This window comes from Galleria mellonella, unplaced genomic scaffold, assembly GCF_026898425.1.
Source record: "Galleria mellonella isolate WM207_F2 unplaced genomic scaffold, CSIRO_AGI_GalMel_v1 utg36, whole genome shotgun sequence".
Classification (NCBI taxonomy): Eukaryota; Metazoa; Arthropoda; class Insecta; order Lepidoptera; family Pyralidae; genus Galleria; species Galleria mellonella.
In genome coordinates this window covers 5,120,299-5,141,493 of record NW_026442086.1, presented here as the reverse complement: position 1 = coordinate 5,141,493, position 21,195 = coordinate 5,120,299, and the positions used below count along the sequence as shown (strand labels likewise).

Genomic DNA, 21,195 nt, shown 5'->3' with positions numbered 1-21,195 from the left:
AAGTCGACTTGACAGGGTATATTGCTAGTATTGGGAATGGTAGTCCGTATTACTTACAATCCCTCCCCATCCTCGTTCATTAATTTGAGAGCTATGACAACAAAATAGACACAAAAGCTTCATACCAATATTGGAGTCTAAAGAATCAGTCACCGAAGTAACTAGTTCTGCCTCTAAAATAGTCACATTCCTATACTAGTGCATATACATGAACATGTTCAGTATGAAGTTCCAGAAACATCAAGATTGAATAAAATTATTAAACTTTCTAATAAATACAACAACAATCAAAGAAAACTATCATAAAATGTCTTTTATTTTAAATGCCAACGAACTGGCTATCAATGAATATTAAACCCACACCACACATACAAAAACACCTAATCTATTCAAGTGGCTAGTCGTAGGGGTCGCGACACGTGGAACAAGGACGCACATATTATTAAAACTTGTGATAAACAAAGACAGTACTATAACCGATGTTCGGGTCATAAGGCGACCGATATGTCATAACCCGTCCGAGCGAAACGACCATATATATAGCGCTTTAGGACAGAAAAGGAACGCGCTGACAATGACGTGAAGGGTTAAATGTCAAGCAAAGTGTCGCGGCCTGTACAAGCGGGATGCCTTATTAATATTATCGCGTGATAGTAAAGGACAGAGTTACGAGGGTCAAAAGACGAGCGTCGGCAACCCTGACCTCTCCAGACGCGTCGCGGGCCGTACTCAGGGTTTGCCGAGTGTAAATAAAATGTTTAAAATGTTTGCCGGCAATAGAATAGTCGTTTTCAATAGGACTGTTTCCTAGGGTCGTTAAAATACGTGGCGGTATTGCATTGTTCACCTTGTTTATGGTGGCTGTTACAAGTGAATGAGATACCATAGATTTACCTGTGCCATATAACCTTAGTCTATCTAGCAGTGTCTAGAGCAACTTAAGAGGACATTGTTTAGTCGATGTAGAAATACTATAGTCGATATTATTTAACTATTTTCCACGTTAAGTAGGCAATCTAACACTCTATCTAATACTATACTCCTGTGCAAAGTTCTCCATTGTTTATAGCAATTTTATATTCGACTGATCTTAGATAACATAGATCTTCGAGTGTCAAAAACATATCAATATTTAATCAGCTAAATTGACATTTGCCTTACTCAGTTTGATAGATTTATTTTTAATCTAGATAAAACGCGCGTTTATTCAGTATTGCAAGTAATTAGATTAAAAATTCTCTAAATACAATTTTTTTTTTTAATTTAAATTAGGAAATATTTCTTTTGATGTAATATTAACATATAATTAAAATGAGGGCATTTCTAATTAAATTTTGCTTCATTTTGTTTTTAATATTTTCACTTTAACCTCATTTATAATATAAATTCTTCCATATAATGAGTAGTAAATATAAGTATACTATGGTAATCCTATTCATGTAATATGGATAAAATTATTAACCTGTTTTTAATGAAGCGTTTGTATTAAGTTACCCTATCTATATAAAATATATCCCATGTTGGTCTCATGTTTTATCATGATTGTAGCAGTTATTTTTCTTTGCGGCATAAAATACTAAAATTATTTTGTAAAATAAACTTATTTCAAAGAAAAAAAAAGCAATAAGAAGTATTACTATTTTTTTAAAAAAGAATCTACTTATTATAGTGGTAAATTCCAATGTATGCAATAAAAAAGCCCTTTTTTAAAGTCAGTTGAAAATAGGAATATTTCGAATTTGAAATAAACTCTGAAACAAACTTTTATATAAAATAAATAAAATTTTTCATTTTTATGCCGCGTGACTAATCCGGCCCACTCTCGGAATTATCATGCTCATGAACTTAGTGAACTGATATTTATAATAAAAATAGTTTTTATCGAGATAGAAAAATAAACAGCGCTCCGTCCCTGATCTCCAGTGCACTAATGAATCGGGACAGGCGGCATAATTAAACAGTTCGCAACAATCGGCCTCGTCCGATGCCTCCTGAAACTAATATTTTTGTGACACAATAACCAGTGACACGTTTTTTATGTGATAAAAAGTTTTGTTTCGACACCGAATTGTTTTTGGGGACTCCGGAATAAAGTTATATAAGTTCGTTTCCCGCGGTTTTTATGTTCGAATTTCAAAATTTCATGTGCGTTAATATTTTACCTGGTGATCGTTGAACTTTTGTACTATCACCGTGTAAAGTGATACAGTTTATTTTGTATTAGATTTTTTTTTGTGGTTATATTTTTTGCTCTCATTTTTACGTTACAACAAACTTTATCTCTGAGTTGTAATATAAGATATTCTAATTTAAGTTTTGTGAATATATATGTGTAAAAAAATGTTCAGGCCGGAGTTTCATTTTTCGAGCAAATTATTGGATCTATTAACAAGAGGTACACTTATTATTTTTATTTATTTATTATATTTAGATATAATAAAAAATCAGTACCAGTTTTCTATATACGTTTTTGAAATGATGTCGACGAGGTACTTGCCTTGGTTTCGATTTTTCTATCATTATAATACAGAGTAGCGTTACATATAATTTCAAAAATCGAACAAACGTAAAATTTACAATATCGTTGTTAATAAACTTCTGCATAATGAAAAAATAGTATAGAATTACTGTAAAATTAATATAAAAAATATTAACTTACGTAAAATCTACGTAGATGTAATAAAATGTAGTGAATAAATAAAAATCGCGTAAAACCATGCATAGTAGTTTTTTTAATGATGAAAATGAATGATAAACCCGATTGCGTTATCGCAGTAGGAATAGGAAGAAATTTTTATGTTACTCTATTATTTATCTACATTTTATTTACAGCACCTACGTAATATCTTCATCATTTATAAAGCGATTTTGATGATTCTTTTTAAAATCTCTATTATTAATTTTATTATGATAGAAATAGTATTTTATAGATGATCAAAATCGTAAGTTATGAGTAAAATACAATGTCGTAGTTTTATAAAACTACAATCACAAACAGAAACATTTTTTCGTTTTATTAATATATTTTTTTTTATTTTTATTTTACTTGCACATATTAATGTTATTGTTTCAGGAAACACGCAGCGTGACAACTATAACTTCACATCAAATAACGGTAAATACGTAGTTTAATTTCGCACTGTAGACTTTGTTTGCCTTTTTAGTTAATTTCTCGGTTCAAAATTCAGTTTCAGGTAAATTTACAAACTTTTCTAAAATAGGCAACAGTACATAGTTGAGTTAATTCGGAAAAAATTAAATGCGGTAATGGTGTTCAACGTAAAGGAAATAGTTAAATTTAGCATTTATTTTCATACACTTTTGTTGCTGACTTGTACTCACGATATCTGTGTATATGATATTTTATTACTAATACATATACCTATATATAAATCTTTGTTTTGTCTTGTCTTGTCTTTATGTTAGTTAAAACTAAATTTCGATTTATTGAAATTTCGTAAACCTTTTATATTTGTCACAAAAAGAGAGGTAGATTTATTTCGATACAAAAAGAAGGAATGTAGAATCTTCTCTTTTTTTGAAGTCGATTAAAAATGGGTCCGGTAGATAGTGATAGAAGACAAGACAACGTTTACCAGTTCAGGTAATACAGACCTGCAATAGCAAATAAATTGTCAGTTTAACAAATTAATGTAATATAAAGTAAAAAGTGTATTTATATAATGTAAATTTTGACGATTAAAAAAATATATAAAATGAATGAACAAATTAAAACTCTTTACTGTTTCCTTCAAAGAATGACACAGATTGTAAAAAATAACAATATATAACATAGACTTATATAAATATAAACCACCTATGACCAATTGTGAAATTACACATACTTCATCTCAACTTAGAAGTCAAACCGAAAAATTTATTTAAATATGAACGGAAAAATGCTAAGGACGAAATCCTTTTCGCTTTTGGCAATGGGATTGTAAAAGCTGCTTCGCATTCAATGAAGCTATTTCATGTTTTATTTAAACACTTTATCACATATTATTGAGTGGAATGGTTTACAAAAGATAGCAGCGTCGGTTGTGTGAAGGCTCGACACGCACAGAAAGCGGTTTCATTGTGGTGTCAAAGAGTTTTCACTGCTAATATAACTACATAAAGTGAATTCTTGTCGTACATAGTACTAGCTATATCTCGTGACTACGCTCGCGTGAATCACTACATGAAGTACCCTATATGCTAAATAAGGATACAACCTACCAGTGTACCAAATTTCATTCAAATACGTTCAGTAGATTTTGCGTGAAAGAGTAACAAATATCTATCCATCATTGAAAACTTTCGCATATATTATAATAATAGGATAGCGATACTCAGTATCACTGAGTTATGTACTATACGACACTAAGTTTATTTTTTGTTTTATTTATTTATTTTCACTATAAAATAAAAATAACAAACAGGTATACCATAAACCATAAATGCTTGTGTGGAATGCCATACATTCCGCTTATTTTGTACTTGTCATCACATTCGAATACAAAATTTTATTTATACAATTACATGAAATTACTACAAGTTGTTAAAAAATACTTTTTAAAATTTATGTTCTATGTTGAACTGTGTGATACTTCGTATGAATCGTGAATCTAAGCTTAATAACTTACGAATAAATACGAAGAATAAAATACAGAGTGGTACTGTCGCCATTATTAAAGTATTGGATGCCCCAACTGTTACTAGTCTTAAATATACTAAATACATAATAGATACGTAAGTATATAATAAATTCGGGAACCCAAGACCGATTCCCAAGTTAATCCATAGATTTTTTTAAATTCACAATTGAAATATTTCGAAAATGATTGTCCCTTATTTCGTCACGTAAAGCCATTCTCTGGTAATGTAGATGGCAAATAAGCTGACGAGCCATCTGATCAGATAATCAAAACAGCACTGAACTGGGAAGAAAGTAATTATTAGTAATGGGGATCCAATAGATACATTGCTAGCAATATCCTGATAGGGCAACCTTCACGCGATTTCTCCTGTAAACCATCTTGATTAATTCTTTATAAATTTGCCACTATGTAACAACTGACTTGAAATCAATCTCACCTATCATCTCTCTCTGGTGTCCCACCAGCAAATACTGATAGTACAGACTGTGTTACCATCCCAGTATCAACCATTAAAAAAAAGCAACGCGTACTTCATACAATACCCAGTGATGGTATCCATGAGGTAGTTACACAAACGAAGTATGGTATGCAGATACTCGCGTATTCTATTCAACAATATACGATTGTTATCTTTGAGGACTTAAGCATTACGTCTCCAAGCTCTGTAATGTCAATAGGCATAGCTGCTTATTGGCGTGAATATGAGTGAGATAGAGATATGTGATCATATATCATGATATGAATGTATTCGACACATACTCTATAGTTTGTAGTTCACTCCCGCCAAAATAGCTGTCAAGTTATCAATGTTAATATATCAAAAATGTAAAATGTAAAAAAGTGCCAAGTCTCCCAACACAGTTCTTCTACTTAAAAAATTGTAAGATCCTTTGTAAAACTCTGAAATTTATTTAAGTTAGTGTCTATGGACGTATCTATTCAACAACTTTATTATAAATTGTTATCTAATCAATTAACTATCAGCATTTATGGTGACCGTTTCCATATTAGACATCTTTATTTATATAACAATTATAATGACTTGGCAACTGCACGACAACGTAATTATAAAATAAAATATTTAATACAAAATCTACTATTTCGAATATTAAATAAATAAAAAATAGTGCACTTAAAAATAAAGTATTTTATTAGTAAAATATGTTGCCGTGCAATTGCCAAGTCATTATAATTATTATAGAAATAAAGATATCTAATATTGATACGGTCACTATAAATATTGATAGGTTATTAATTAGTTAACAATTTATAGTGCATGGCAGTGTTACCACTCTATTTTCATTCCATAAAAAACATAAATAGATTTTGTCTTATCGTAGTTTGAGAATCGATATGATTGGTTTATAATTACAAAACGTTAAACGTGCTACAAGTAAAAAAACATTAAATTAAGGAAATAATAATTAACATTTAATCAACTATAACTTGCTGTTAGCAAGACATAGACAAAATAAAATAACGTATATACATGATATATGTGATATAAAATTTTACATTAACTGAATACAGCAAACGGTAATATTATATCGTACATGATTAAAGTATCGGTAAATACTCATTTAACTACAAATTATTTGTTGATAAAATAAACCCACATCATGTCTTCTGCACCTTTGACCATTTCAAGGCTTCATACTTCGAGTCGGCTAGTTATAGTAATAGCAGCGTATATACTACCTATAAAAAAACTATAAAGTTTTCATTAGTTATATAAACTTTGAAGAGAAGGAGACCTTTGTTCCGTGTATCCCAGATTAACTTACACAGTGTTGCCAGCTCCTTATCACATTTTCGGGCTAAATCAATTTTTAAACAGGTTGAGATTATAAAAAAAAAACTGAAAATTCCTACCATTTGATCATTAATATGTTCTTAAATAAATCCACAGTTAATTAGTAAATAGTAAAGAAAGAAATCCGAAAACAAAATCTATTTCCATGTATTTTATATTTGGTATTAGTGCTTAAATAAAAATATAAACATCAATATAAGGTGAAAAAGGGTTAGATCGAGCCCCGAAAGGGCTAAATTAGCTATTTTTGGACTTAAACCTACCGACTAAACGACAGTAAACAGTAAGGGCGCGATAGGTTAACTGACAATAAACAAGCCGGAATGGCTATTTTATAAAGTTGCGGCGTACATTCAACTTAATAGGTACGTATCGTTATGAATGAGATACATACGGGACTTGGTAATATAACTGATCTAATATAACAGTAGTAATAGTGACAATTACTGTCATACATGATACAAGTTTATAACGAATTTTATCATTTATTTATTTATATTTTATTCACCACATTCGTAAAAAATATTTGGTACAAAAGTCTGACTGAATACTATGCAAGTTGCATTCTCTCTTGTCAACCTGTCAACGAATTTGAATATCAATATCATGTAAAATATTGTTTAATATTTACTAATCTGGAGCGTAGTTCTTTGAATGTTGTATTAATTTAGTTGTGTGGGTAATCTACTACTACACGCACAATTACTAATTGTGCGTGTAGTAGTAGATTACCCACATATATACAAAATTGTCATACTGAAAAATACTACCCAAGCATACTAGATCTAAAAACGAGCAAATTTTCATGATGATAAATGTCATTTGCGTATATTGCTATGCGAAATACTATGCGAGTTGCATTCTCTTTTGTCAACTTGTCAACGAATTTGAATATCAATGTCAAGTAAAATATTGTTTAATATTTAGTAATCTGGAACGTAGTTCTTTAAATGTTGTATTAATAATAATTGTGCGTGTAGTAGTAGATTACCCACATATACACAAAATTGTCATACTGACAAATACTACCCAAGCATACTAGATCTAAAAACGAGCAAATTTTCATGATGACAAATGTCACTTGCGTATATTGCGTTGCGTATGTGGGTAATTCGCATGAAATCTCGAAATTCCAGTCCTAGTAGTTTTTACAATAAACTTAACAGACTTAGGATGGTATTTTATTTTTTCAGAAAGAACATGATGAAGGCTAAAAATTTTGGTAATAACTTTGGAATCGTACGGGCATTTATGAGGAATAAAAAATATATAGTACATTGAAAATCATTCCCTCACTATGTCCCAAACTACAGATTAAAACATTGTATGAAGTTATTATAGAAAATTTCTCAAAAAATCTGTTTGTAATTATGGCTAGTCTCTTGTAAATACAACAACTTTTTAAAATTTCTCTGAATTTAAGATCATAAATCATCAACAAGTTCTCTAATGTTGACTCAACATGTGTCCCATGAAAAATAATCATTCCCTCATATCATTATCAACAGTCGATAAGTAGGTATATTTATGATGACTTCAATAACATTATCATTAGTTTTTGATAGTTGGTAGTACGGTCACTTGTTCGGAATGGTGAATTGACCTCACGCTTGCTAGAGTACTTGTTGGAAATAAATATCCATGAAATTTTGTAAAGATTATATTTTAAACAATCATTCCATCACAGTGTAGAATAAACAAGGTAATTAAAATATTTGAATTTTGATGAAGTAGTAAAGTATGTTTTTGGAGGTAGAAAGTGTAGAGAAAACAGTTAGATGGTAACAAGAGGTTATGTTGCGAGATTTTTTAGGTTATTGTTTATTTTGTCATTCCCTCATCATCATTCCCTCATTTTGAATAAAAGTGAGGGAATGATGATTTATGAGGTAATTACTTTCAGACTGGATCAACTCGATTTTCGTACATGTTACTTCCGAATTTTTAAGTTAATATAACCTAGTAGAATTCTAAATGTATTTAAAAAATAAATGATACGATTTCATATGAGCAATGAATATAAACATCATTTCCTCACCTCAGTCATCATTCCCTCACATTTAAATATTTTAAGGGTTCATAAATTCGTTCAAAACTCATTTATTCTGGGGACCACGATATTTTTCACTCCTAATTACATGAATAATATAAATTTAAGAGAAAATGAAGATCAATTAATTCAAACAATTTTCATTAATTTATTAATAGGTATTTTCGGGATTTCATGAGAATTACCCATGTATTTTGTTGATAATAACTTAAAGTTTTGATTAAATCATTCGTCTGCGACAAAATCTTGAGTGTTATGTGGGACCGTATTCCTCGACTCTTACGTCTGACTACCCTACCTCGAATTACAGTCATGAATATATTTAATTTTAATTTTGTGAAAGCATTACTTTTGTGAAAGTATTGCGAATGATCTTATTTTAACACGAGTGGTAAATTATTCGTTACGACGACTTTATACGAAGCGACAGGCGTTCAGTTGGTTCGTCGTTGTGGTTATTACGAAGAAATTTATGAAATTTGAGCTCTTTTTTCAATAATAAGCTGTACCCGGTAGCCCATTGCGTGTGGTCATATACCAAATTTATCTGATTGGGTTACTTTTACTGAATCAATCAAGAAACCCATTTGTATAAAGGTTTAATTATTATAATGTAAATTATAATAATGTAAATTAACTGATTTACCCTGATGCGAGTTAAATACAACATTTTGTACTTATCGTTGAATAGATGTTTTTAATGCAAATAAATAATTACAAGTATATAGTATAATGTAAATAAAAGGTCGAAATGTCTAATTTAATAAAAATCTATTATAATTGTAATAATTATTAATTAAAAATGCAATGATGAACAATAAAGATAATAATAATGATGATGAATGTGGAAGAAGCGAAAGAGGTTTGTTTGAATCGAAGCATTTGGCGTTCCATTGTTTCTGCCTACCCTAATGGGATCCAGGCGTGACAGATATATCTACAACATAACATGCATATATGTATATGCAAAAGTGCACGTCTTGCATATTGTAAAAATAGACTGTAATAGACTATTTATTTGTAAATGGATCTGTCCCACTTGCTTCTTATAAAGATCCAGATCTAGCCAGAACCAAACGTATTTTCCCTGCTGCTGCAACCATAAACTGTGACAATACGCACAATTTCTAACAAGCCAAAACATAGATACAAATCCTCTTATCTCGAGCGCTATCATACCAGAACGTTCTCACACCACCGACGATGAATCGCTCCCATTAGTGGTCTAGAACATCGTACAAGAAAACTATAAGGTTAACTATGCCCAAAAGTAGTAGTAGATATGCCATACAATTTGTATGGAACGACCTGCGGCTGCAGTTTACCAGCTTGCAGATTTAGATAACGCCAGTGCTGCGGCCGCGCGACCGACTGCCGCGATTTTATCGCGCCCTGCAATATATACCCTGGCAGTGTGGTACAACGCATGCGTCGATTGATGGACCAATAAAAACAATGCGGATTTTGCAGATTAAAGTATTGTACGATTTTAAAGACTCAAGTTTGTGCGTCAAAAGTTTGTTTCAAAGTAAATCCGCATTGTCTAATGAGAAATTTAGAGTTTTTTACCCGACTACTGGAAAAATGGGAGAAATATAACTAATATGCAAAAATATAAGAGAATGAAAATAGGGAGCATGCAACTAAATTAACTATGTACCCATTTTTAACCAGCGAGTGCGGTGCATACGTCGCAACATTTGGAGCGTTTTATTTTTTTAAAGGGGAAAAATAAAATAGTGACCCTATCTGCACTATTAGTATACACTAGCGTAACACCGATGAGTGATAAAAGGTGAGGATGAAGAAGGTAAGCTGGGCGTTGGCAATCAGTTGAATTATGTTTCTTAGATGGCTTCTTTAAAAATATTGTGTTAAGGTTTTTCCAGAATCGACAACGTTGACTAGTGTTGCAGGCGTCTATAGGCTACAGTGAAACTTTACCATCACACGGGTTGTACGCTTGTTTGCCACCTTCGTGGTATAAAAATTAAGGAAAACCGTGTGGAATATTGATAATAAGAGGACAGTTAGACGCAATTACTAACAATCCCTTTCCCCCTCATCGGCAGTGACGATCACAGTTCAAAACAATAACAACGGAAAAACAGAAATCTTGCAATATTAAACCATAGAATATTTGGTGAGCTTTCAAATCCGATTGTTTACAAATAACTTTAATAAAACCAACTTAAATGGGCATATTTATCAATCTGTGTATTAAACTTAAATGCTTATTTATTATTGAATATTTATGAATTACTTTATGATGAATTAACAACGAAAACAACAGTTCGTTGAAGTAGTGCTCCCTTACAAATAATTTGCATAATGTGAATGCGTTCCTGACTTCCCGATTATATCAATTATCATTGTTGCAATTAACATGGTTACGGCATAATTTATGTTTATGTGAATTTAAATTATACTGGTATTGTCTTCGTTTTATTCACAATTAACAATGAAGTATAGTTATTACTAGTAATACCTAATAACCGAAGGATAAGCAAGCTGAAGTGGCAATAGACTGGTCACATACCAGAGGGAGACTTTGTACAAAAATCGATTGCTTGGGTACCTCTGTCCCATTCATGTTTCAACCGTGAAGCAGTTGTGTTTGCATGGCTGTGTTTCGGTTTGAAGGGTGCGATATAGCGTGAATTTACTGGGTACAGAGGAATAACACCTGAGTCCTCAGGAATGGCAACGCATTAGGGGTTTCATGGGCGAAACAGTATACTCTGTTATGTCCATGGTACTGCTCATGTCTATAGGCGACGGTTACCACTTTCCATCAGGTGGACCGTCAGTTTGTTTGCCATTCTAAGTTGTATAAAAAAAAAACAGCTCGAAGAACCAACTACCGATGAGGAAGAAAGGTTCTTGAATAACGTCCTACACTGCTTTTGCCTCCACTAGACGACCTCAGATGCGTTGCAGGTAGTCAGTGGATGAAGGTGGCTCGGAACCGTTCCTTATGGCAATCTATGGGGGAGGCCTTAGTTCAGCAGTGGACAGATATTGGCTGGAATATCGATGGTGATTACTAGTAAAAACTTTAATAATATATATACTATGCAAATTAGAATAGCAAACAAGCTGACGGCTTACTTGATGAAAAGTGGAAACTATCGCCTATAGACATGAACAGTACCATGAACATAACATACTGTGTCACCCGTGATATCCTTCATGCGTTACCATTCTTGAAGACTAAGTTAGTATTCATCTGTAACCTGTAGATTCATTGCCTTTTCCTGCTCTTCTAACTGAAACATAACCATGCAAATATAACTATTTCATGGCAGAAACACGAATGGGACAGAGGTACTCAAACTTTTGTACAGTCTCCCTCTAGTAAATATGGTAATATAATAAGTAATATAAGGGGAGGAGGGTTTGTTAGTAATGGGAATTAGTAGCCCCATTACTAGCAATATGCCCTGTCAAGTCGACCTCCTCGTGGTTTCCCCTGGAAACCATCGTGATTGATTTATTATTAGATACATCACGGCGGGCTAACTGACCTGCTTCATGTACCTCAACTATGACCTCTCACTGGTGCCCCGCCAGTATATACCGATGGCGCAGGCGGGGCTACCATTCCATTGTCATCCAGTAAAAAAACAGTAATACAATAACAAAATGTCTTAATCTTTTCATAAATCAATTAATATGCAATGATTCATTGCTAATATAAGAATTATAACTGTTTAAGTAGAAGTTTGGTAAAGATGTTAAATTATGAAGTTTAAGTAATATTTAAATTATTTGTATATTTAAAATTTGATAAACACACAAACCATATATGGATTACTTTTATGTTAATTTGTACAATGAAAGCTACGATTAGGTCGACGATTAGTTAAGTATTGAATAGTTTATAAAAAAGTGGTATCGAAACGTCGAGATTAGGTAAGTATGGTATTATATATATAACATTTCAAGCATATTGTAGTACTTTTAGTAGTATTTCTAATCATTTGTGCAAATACTCTATAAAGTACGGAAAACGTTTGACAGTAGATAAAAGATAACATATGACACTAATATCTATGTGAAACTCAACTTGGGTGTCAAAGGTGAAAAGTGTATAACAAATATTAGAAATAGACAACATATCGCAATAATGCTGATATGAAATTATGTAATAATATACTATACGAATAAACTATATTTCGAGAACTGGATGGGTGAGGTCATAAAAAATACATCAGGAGAAAAAGTATCTTATATGTTCGTTTAAATTAAATGTAACCTTATGTACCAAATTTAATTAAAATATTTTTATACGTACAAGAGTAATTTAGTGTCAAATATCAGATTTTTTTGTAAACTTTTACATTTATAACATTAATAGAAGTGGGATAATTACACTGGCTTACAAATTTGCTTACATGTAGATCTACTACTACATCATCTGATGATGATGATGATTCGTTATATCAGCTGTTATCTGTCCACTGCTGAACAAAGACCTCTCCACCTGCATCCGTTTACTCCTTGTAATGCATTTGAGGTTATCACTCCATCGAGTACACTGCGTAGATTTATTAGACATTTTTATTTCATTATTTTACGTGTATTATTGAATTAAAAAAAAATATTTCTACGAATGGGACATTGAATTAATTTTGTTTTGTAAAGAATATTAATAGAATTTTCGTGCATAATGCATGTTTTATATTACAATAAATTTTATTAATAACATTATTAAGTAACAATTAATATTATTATTTTTATAACATTTATTATTATATTTTGTATTTATTATTATATTATATTTTATATATATATTATTATAATTTGTTTAATATAAGCATTGTATTTCACTGTAATGAATTGTGAAGAGAAATAAATCTGTTTATTATTATTTTTTTAATTTCACTAAAATTCTCATCTCCCCTCTTAAGGAGAGGAGATGGCAACTAACCCCCGGCAGAAGCACAGTCGGCCGGGGTTCAGGGCCCCAGGGAGAGAAACCGGCGTACAATGCGGGCAGAATCTAAGAGCACCGCTTTCTGCATCTTTCCCGGGAGTGAGCCGCCGCGGAATCCCAACCGTCTGAGATGTTGTTCCAGACTGGTTGGGATAAGACCGTTCACCGACATAACGATTGGGATGATTTCGGTAGATGTCACCCCCCACATTTCGGTCACCTCGTGAGCCAGGTCGAGATATTTTCTCTTCTTCTCGGTTTCGGCTTTCACGAGGTTCTCGTCATGCGGTATGGTGACATCCACCAAAAACACCCTCGAGAGTGCCCGATCCATCACCACGATATCAGGTTTGTTCGCAAGAACGGTCCTGTCCGTGATGATGGATCGGTCCCAGTAGAGCCTTACGCTGTCGCTTTCGAGGACCGGCTGGGGCTCGTACTTATAGTACGGCAACCTCTCATTCGCGAGGCCGTACTTCAGAGCTAGCTCTTGATGGAGTATTTTGGCTACCTGGTTGTGTCTGTGCAAGTACTCAGTGTTGGCAAGAGCTGAACAACCCGAAAGCACATGTCTGAGTGACTCTCCGGGATGGCGACATGCCCGACAGATGTCCTCAGTGCCATCCTTCAGAATGTGCTTTCGGTAATTGTTCGTCTTAACCACCTGATCCTGTATTGCACAGACAAAACCCTCGGTCTCTCCGAAGAGATCACCGAACTGTAGCCAGTGCACGGAGGTCTTCGTGTTTACATACGGCCCGTGAAGGGCTTTGAAGAACCTTCCGTGCAACTCCTTCTCTTTCCATACGGCCTCCCGCTGAGAGGTACCCAAAACTTCGGGTTTTCGCCAGTCCTCTTTAGCCAGAGAAAGAGGGGTGAATCCTTTGTCACATTCTACGACCTCTCTATGCAAACCCTCGTCTATTTTCTCCAGAAAATATGTCCTGAGGCTGTCAACCTCGCGGTTGTGCATGGTCTTAACACTTAACAAGCCTCGACCACCAGCCTTCCGCGGGATATACAGCCTCATGACTGACGATTTCGGGTGATGCATTCTATGGAGGGTCATAGTTGTGCGGACTTTCCGATCCAGGGCTTCGAGATCGGTTTGAGACCATCTGAGCACGCCAAAAGTGTAAAGGAGTACGGGTATGACCCAGCCGTTATAAGCTCGGATTTTATTGGCGCCCGACAAAGAACTTTTCAGTACTCTTGTAAGGCGCGCAAAAAATTCCTCGCGGACTGACTGTTTCATATCCGTCTCCTTCACACCGATGTTTTGTGACATGCCCAGATACCGGTATGTTTCAGCCTCGGAGAGGGTTTTAATATTAGAGGGATCTGTGGCGATCCCTTCAGTTTGAGTGACCCGTCCCCTCTGCACATGGAGGACCGCGCACTTGTCTATTCCGAGCGCCATCCTAATAGAGCTGCTATAATCGTTTACGATATTTAGCAGCTCCGTCAGGCGTTCGACGCTCGGAGCTAGCAGTTTCAAGTCATCCATGTACAGAAGGTGAGACACTCGTGTACCTCCTCTCCGATACTGAAATCCAGTCCCCGAATTCTCCAGTAAAGTACTGAGTGGATTCAGGGACAGGCAAAACCAAAGTGGACTCAAACAATCGCCCTGGAATATTCCCCTCTTTATCTCTATCCGGTCAGCGGTATCCGTCAATCGCTCGCCCTGGATAGTCAGGATCGTCGTCCACTGCCCCATGCATGCCTCCAAGAACACTCGAACTGTACCGTCGATCTTGTACAGCTCGAGTGTCCTCCGGAGCCATGAATGGGGCACGGAATCGAACGCTTTTTTATAATCTATCCAGGCGGCGGAGAAATTCCGACGGTTCCGCTTGACCACGTGGCCAGCGACAGCATCAATGAGGAGCAGCTCCTTCGATCCGCGGCTACCGCCCCTGCATCCGTTCTGAGCGCTAGATAGGATCTTATTCTCGTACACATGACGAGAGATCTTAGCGCTCAGAACGGATGTTAACGTCTTATATATTGTCGTAAGACAAGTGATGGGGCGATATTTAGATGGATCCGCGGTATCGTCCGTCTTAGGAGCTAAATGAGTGATCCCGGTTGTAAGGAAGTTCGGGAGCGTCCTGTTTTCGAGGGCACTCTGGAATTTGCACGGCTAAGGTCGCATGGCTGGCCGAGAACGCCTTTAACCAGTAGTGCTGCAATCCGTCGATCCCCGGACTTTTCCAGTTCGGAGCCCGACGGATCGCGGCAACCACGTCTTCCTCCGTAATGGCAATGGCGTTCATCGGCGTTATTCGAGCACATGCTTCCTCAACATCGTGCATCCATGCGCCCTCCTCATGTTCCACAGGTTCAGACCACAGCTGTCTCCAGAAGGCGACGAAATTGGCTGTTTCGGGTCTTTGTCCTGTGGGCTGTAGTTTTGGGCGCTCCAAGTTCCTATAAAACTTCCGTTGATCACTCATAAAGAGGCGATTCTGTTGATACCTCTCAACCCTCTCAGAGTACCGTCGGAGTCGCTTCCCCCATGCAGCGATCTTCTGCTTCAGTTTATCTATGCGCTCCGTAAGTTTGTGCCCGAAGTCCGGCTGGAACAGACGTACACCTGTCCCAGCAAAGGCCTCTTTTACGGAGCGCATAATTCTCGGACGTGTGTTGCCCTCCCTGAAGCAGAGCAGTCTACCAATGAGGACTCTGGCCTGGGCGATCCGTCGTTCAATCCTTCTTTTCCAGGCTGGTTTCATATTATCCCTTTGGATATTACGTCCAGCCCGGGGCATTTTTGCGCCGGTATATCGGCATACTGCCAACGCAGCGCCAAACAGGATTGAACTCGTCTCTCCCAGGTCACCGCTGCCCTCAAGGTACTGAGGCAGCAGTCCATTTGTGGCCTCAATGGCATCCCGCGTCGCCACATTTAGATATATCCGGGGAAGCTTCGGTCTCTCTTCGAGGGGAGTTCTTCGGATCTCTAGAATCGCCTCGTCTAGTATGCTCCTCATATGCTCTATATCCTGAGAAGTTGTTCCGTCCGCATCCGCTTCTGAAAGCGTTTCGGCAACCACCTCTACGCTAGGTAGCACGTCTGAGATGGGTTGCTCTACGGTCGCGGAGTTTGCTTCTGGAACAACTTCACTTCGCAATCGTTCGAGTTCGGTCGCGCTAAACATACCAGAGCGCTGTATGTACCGAACTCTGTCGGCTAGGTTCTGTTCCGAGACGGTTAGATCCGGTAAAAGACGCAGAAACTCGCGGTGCATTACTGCCCGGTATCCTGTTCTGCCTGTTTCTGTCCCTGTAGCCCTGAAGAACGCACGCATGAGGTCCTCATTCATGGCTCTTGTCCACCTCATGCGACGTGTACCACCAGTGGCGGGCACCGATTGCTGGGCCTGTGACGGCCCTGCCGGCGCCAAGCCAGCTGATGTCGATGGCGAGGGGTCGGACCGGCCAGGTGGTGGGGCCGGTCGGCTGGCTCGCATTCTGCCGCGCCTACCGCCAGTTGTAGACGCGCCCCGGCGACCCCCGGGCAGCGACCCTATACTGTCTCCATTATAATTATTCACCATCTTTATTTTTGCCATTGCCCCTTTAGCCGCGTAGGTTTTATTTATACGCGTGACCGCCTTCCACGTGAGCTAGATGGTGAGCTCGGACGCGGGGTTGGACTTTGGAAGGCTTATTTTTATTATTATTATTATTATTATTATATATTATTAACATTATTAAGTGACAATTAATATATGATATTTGTCAATATTAATACCCACACACTCGATAAATATGAAAAATAGTCACGAAGACAAAAGTCACTCTTATGTCATTTTGCTCTCAACATACATACATACTCTCAATAGTTTGTGTGATATAATTATTGCTATGCATTGTTTTGTTTTGCTTATTTTACTGAACTTAATTTTCTAAGTCTGAAAAGCTATTACTACATTTTTACAACATAGCACACTTGACTATTGTCCATGTGGTCCCGGCTGAGAATAGGTCACCCCTTCTTATCCTGTGGGTGGTAAAAAAAAAACAAAATTTGCATCTCATTATAAATATTGCCAAATAGAGCCGATTTCAATCAGTTAACCAGCTGCGTTGATGTCAAATGTCGAACTCGGAATGACGTAACATTGTAATTTGTGTGACAAACTGACAACGCTATGTCATATTTAGCTAAGTCGATACTGAAGGCCTTTACGTAGTATTTTATTACAATTTCTAAAAAAATGGTAATTAATAATAATAATAAATATTAATAATTATTATATATTTATTATTTTTATAAATAAACATAATTTAAAAATAAACAAGAATAATATACGAGTATGATAAACATCCTTATTTATATTTAAACACTTGATAATCTTCCTACTAATATTATGTGAAAGCGAGTTTGTTTGTTTGTTTGTTACTTCATAGCGCGTTAACGGCTTAACCAATCGCTATGAAATTTGGTATACACGCACTGTATAGAATGGAGAAGGTTATAGGCTACTTATTATTTCGGTGAACAAATAAATCTCTGTCAAAAATCACAAATAAAAGTTAATTTATTACATAATTACAAATAATAATAAAACAAGAGAAAAAAATCAATGAAAATAAGACAAAAAATAATATATTTTCTCACTAATACATAATTAATATAAAAACCACTTTAATTTTGTTGTTAGTTTTATGTATTGTCATTTTGATGAAAAGGTGTAATGAAGTATATCTACACTAATATTATAAAGAGGTAAAAATTTTATTTTTGTGTGTATGTATGTGTATAAGTTTGTATAAAATTGCTTAGTACCTAAGGTTAAAACAGATGGCGCTGCCAAAAAATTAGACGGCGCTATAATTTGATTTGTTACGTAGGCTAAATACATGTATTATTATTGGAATAAAATAACTTTCTCATGTACAACGATCCAACATCACTGGTTTTGTTTTATTTCGACACCAGAGGACGCTCGTCCATAGTTCAGTGCTGGATTGTGTGTACATATTTTGGTCCAATCGAGCCGGAGGCCAATCTTCCCCAGAGTTGGGTGGTAAGAAAGGCTGAAGATAGAACATAGTAGGGGCAGTGGATCGCTGCTCGGGTTCAAGCATCAGTACTGCTTGGCTCTGCTCAAGGAGTGAGCGAGACAGCGTTGGAGCTAGAGGTTGGAGGTACCAGCGACGTCAGAGGAAAAACAGAAACGTCACATGGTGTGACGGACCAGTAGCAGTAAGTGTTGTGGTGTGAGTGCGATAGCAGATATTTTTAAAATTTTATTAATTACAATTTAATAATTACTTAATATGGAGGGGTTATTAAATTGTCAAAAGGATATCTTTAATAGAATATCAAAGGCTCAAATAAACTTTAAAAAATCTCCTAAAGAGCGAATAACAGAGTCTTACGTAGAAACAAAACTTGATAATGTAGAACAGTTATGGCTTGAGTTTATTACTACACATCAGCAAATAATTAAGGAATATAAATGGGAAGATATACAGCGTAGTTTCTATATTAAAGAAGATGTGTATGAGAAAACTGAGGAAATGTTTGTGGATTATAAAAGTTTACTTAAAAAATATTTAAAATCATTTAATCAGAATAAAGTAACAAGTGATGATAAAGGTTCCGGTTCTTCTAAGACCAATAATGGATCCTCTTCTGCAGTCAAATTACCCAAAATTACTATCCCAGCATTTTCCGGACGATATATAGAATGGGCAACATTCAGAGATATGTTTGTATCGTTAATCCATTCCAATGAGTCATTAGATGATGTTCAAAAGTTACATTATTTAAAAGGACATTTGACTGGAGAAGCGGAGCAGTTAATAAGACAAGTTCCAATAACATCTGCAAATTATAAACAGTGCTGGGAACAGTTAGAGAATAGATACAATAACAAACGATATTTAGCTAATTGTATTTTAAAGAGATTATTTAGCCAAAGGTCTTCAAATAATGAATCGGCATCCGCATTAAAAGATTTATTAGATACCACAACTGATTGTATGCACGCCTTAAAAAATCTTGGAGTAGATGTAAATTCGTGGGACATCATTATAATACATATTGTTAATTATAAATTAGACCAAGAGACACGCAAACAGTGGGAGCTGAAGATATCTGCTGAAATTTCAAACGATCTACCTACTTACAATCAGTTTTCTGAGTTTCTACAAAGTAGATTTAGAGCTCTAGAATGTATAGAACCGAGGCAGAAGTCTTCAATTCCTAATAGCGGATCATTTCCTAAAACAAAAACTTGTATGCATGTGACTACTAATGTAGTTTGTGAATTCTGTTCCGAACCTCATAAATTATGCTTTTGTACGAAGTTTGCAAAATTAGACTACAGTAATCGTTACGAATTTGTGGCAAAAAATCGTCTGTGTTTTAATTGCCTGGGCGGCAACCACTCTGTCAAGTCTTGCCAGAGTACGGTTAGTTGTAAAGTTTGTAAAAGAAAGCATCACTCCCTCTTGCATCCAACTGGTAAAAAACGTCCTGAGATCTCAAGTTCTGTCAATACATCAAGTAATGTTGAATTAGTAACTAACGACGATAAAGTTGAAACGGCTTTAGGTGAATCGTCATCTAGTAATGTAGTGTCATGTTTTTCGACGGGTCAAATGGCAGCTCATAGCCAAGTGTTGCTAGCTACTGCACTTATACAAGTTGATGCTTATAATAATGAGAGAAGATTGATAAGGGCATTGCTTGACCAAGGATCGCAAGCATCCTTCGTTACAGAATCAACTGTTCAGTATTTGGGAGTTAAGAAGATTCCAGTGAGAGGGACTATATCTGGTCTGGATGGAAACAAGAATGTAACTGTCAAATACATGGTTCAACTAAAGGTACGTTCACGTGTTAAACCTGAAATAGTAATTAATGTGCAGGCGTATGTATTAAAAACAATTACCACGTTACTACCAAGCAAAAAGGTAATTGAATTAGACTGGTTAGATTTAAATGGAATTCAGCTACCAGATCCACAATATCATACTCCTAACAAAATACATATTTTGTTAGGAGCTGAAGTGTATGGGCAAATTATTGAAGATGGGTTAAAACGGGGACCTCGAGGCTTACTAGTAGCTCAAGCTACGTCACTGGGATGGATACTTTCTGGGACTGTCGATGAGATATCTAACTCAGATACTAATATTGTAGCCATGCATTTATGTACAGATGACAATAATCTCCTCAAGAAATTTTGGGAGATCGAGAATGATCCTCATTCATCAAAACGAATTTTGACAGAAGAAGAAACTTTTTGTGAACAAATATATATGGAGACCACACAACGAGATAGTACTGGAAGATACATCGTGAAGCTTCCTTTTAAGTATGAAAATCGTAAACAGATAAAGAGAGATTCTAGAGAAATAGCTGCTAAACGATTAAATAGATTAATGATAAAATTAAATAAAAATAAAAACCTGAAAGAAAAATATATAGAGGTAATGGATGAGTACTTACGGTTAGGTCACATGGAGAAGATACCTGAAACAGAAAAGAGTAATCAATTAAGTTTTTACTTACCTCATCACGCGGTCGTTAACAACAACAAGGATACGACAAAGGTTCGTGTCGTATTTGATGCTTCTGCAAAAAACGAAAATGGCGTTTCATTAAATGACATTTTAATGATAGGGCCAAGACTGCAGCCTGAATTACGCCATTTAATCATGCGATGGAGAAAACCTAAAATAGTCCTAGCTGCTGATATTAACAAAATGTACCGTCAAGTCAAAG

At 35.5% G+C, this 21,195-nt stretch overlaps 1 protein-coding gene across 2 annotated transcripts in view; it reads left to right on the top strand.

The window, feature by feature from the left end:
• LOC113520816 (mucin-1-like) overlaps positions 1-21,195 on the top strand; it is a 353,173-nt gene that overhangs the window by 47,095 nt on the left and 284,883 nt on the right. Inside the window, exons 1-2 of one of the 2 annotated variants that reach the window (XM_052897290.1) lie at positions 1,976-2,395; positions 3,074-3,115. In XM_052897290.1, coding sequence (XP_052753250.1) covers positions 2,329-2,395; positions 3,074-3,115 — 109 coding nt within the window. In that variant the 5' untranslated portion in view covers positions 1,976-2,328. Of the gene's footprint in view, positions 1-1,975; positions 2,396-3,073; positions 3,116-21,195 lie in introns of those variants that run through there. The other variant, XM_052897289.1, reaches the window with a different exon arrangement.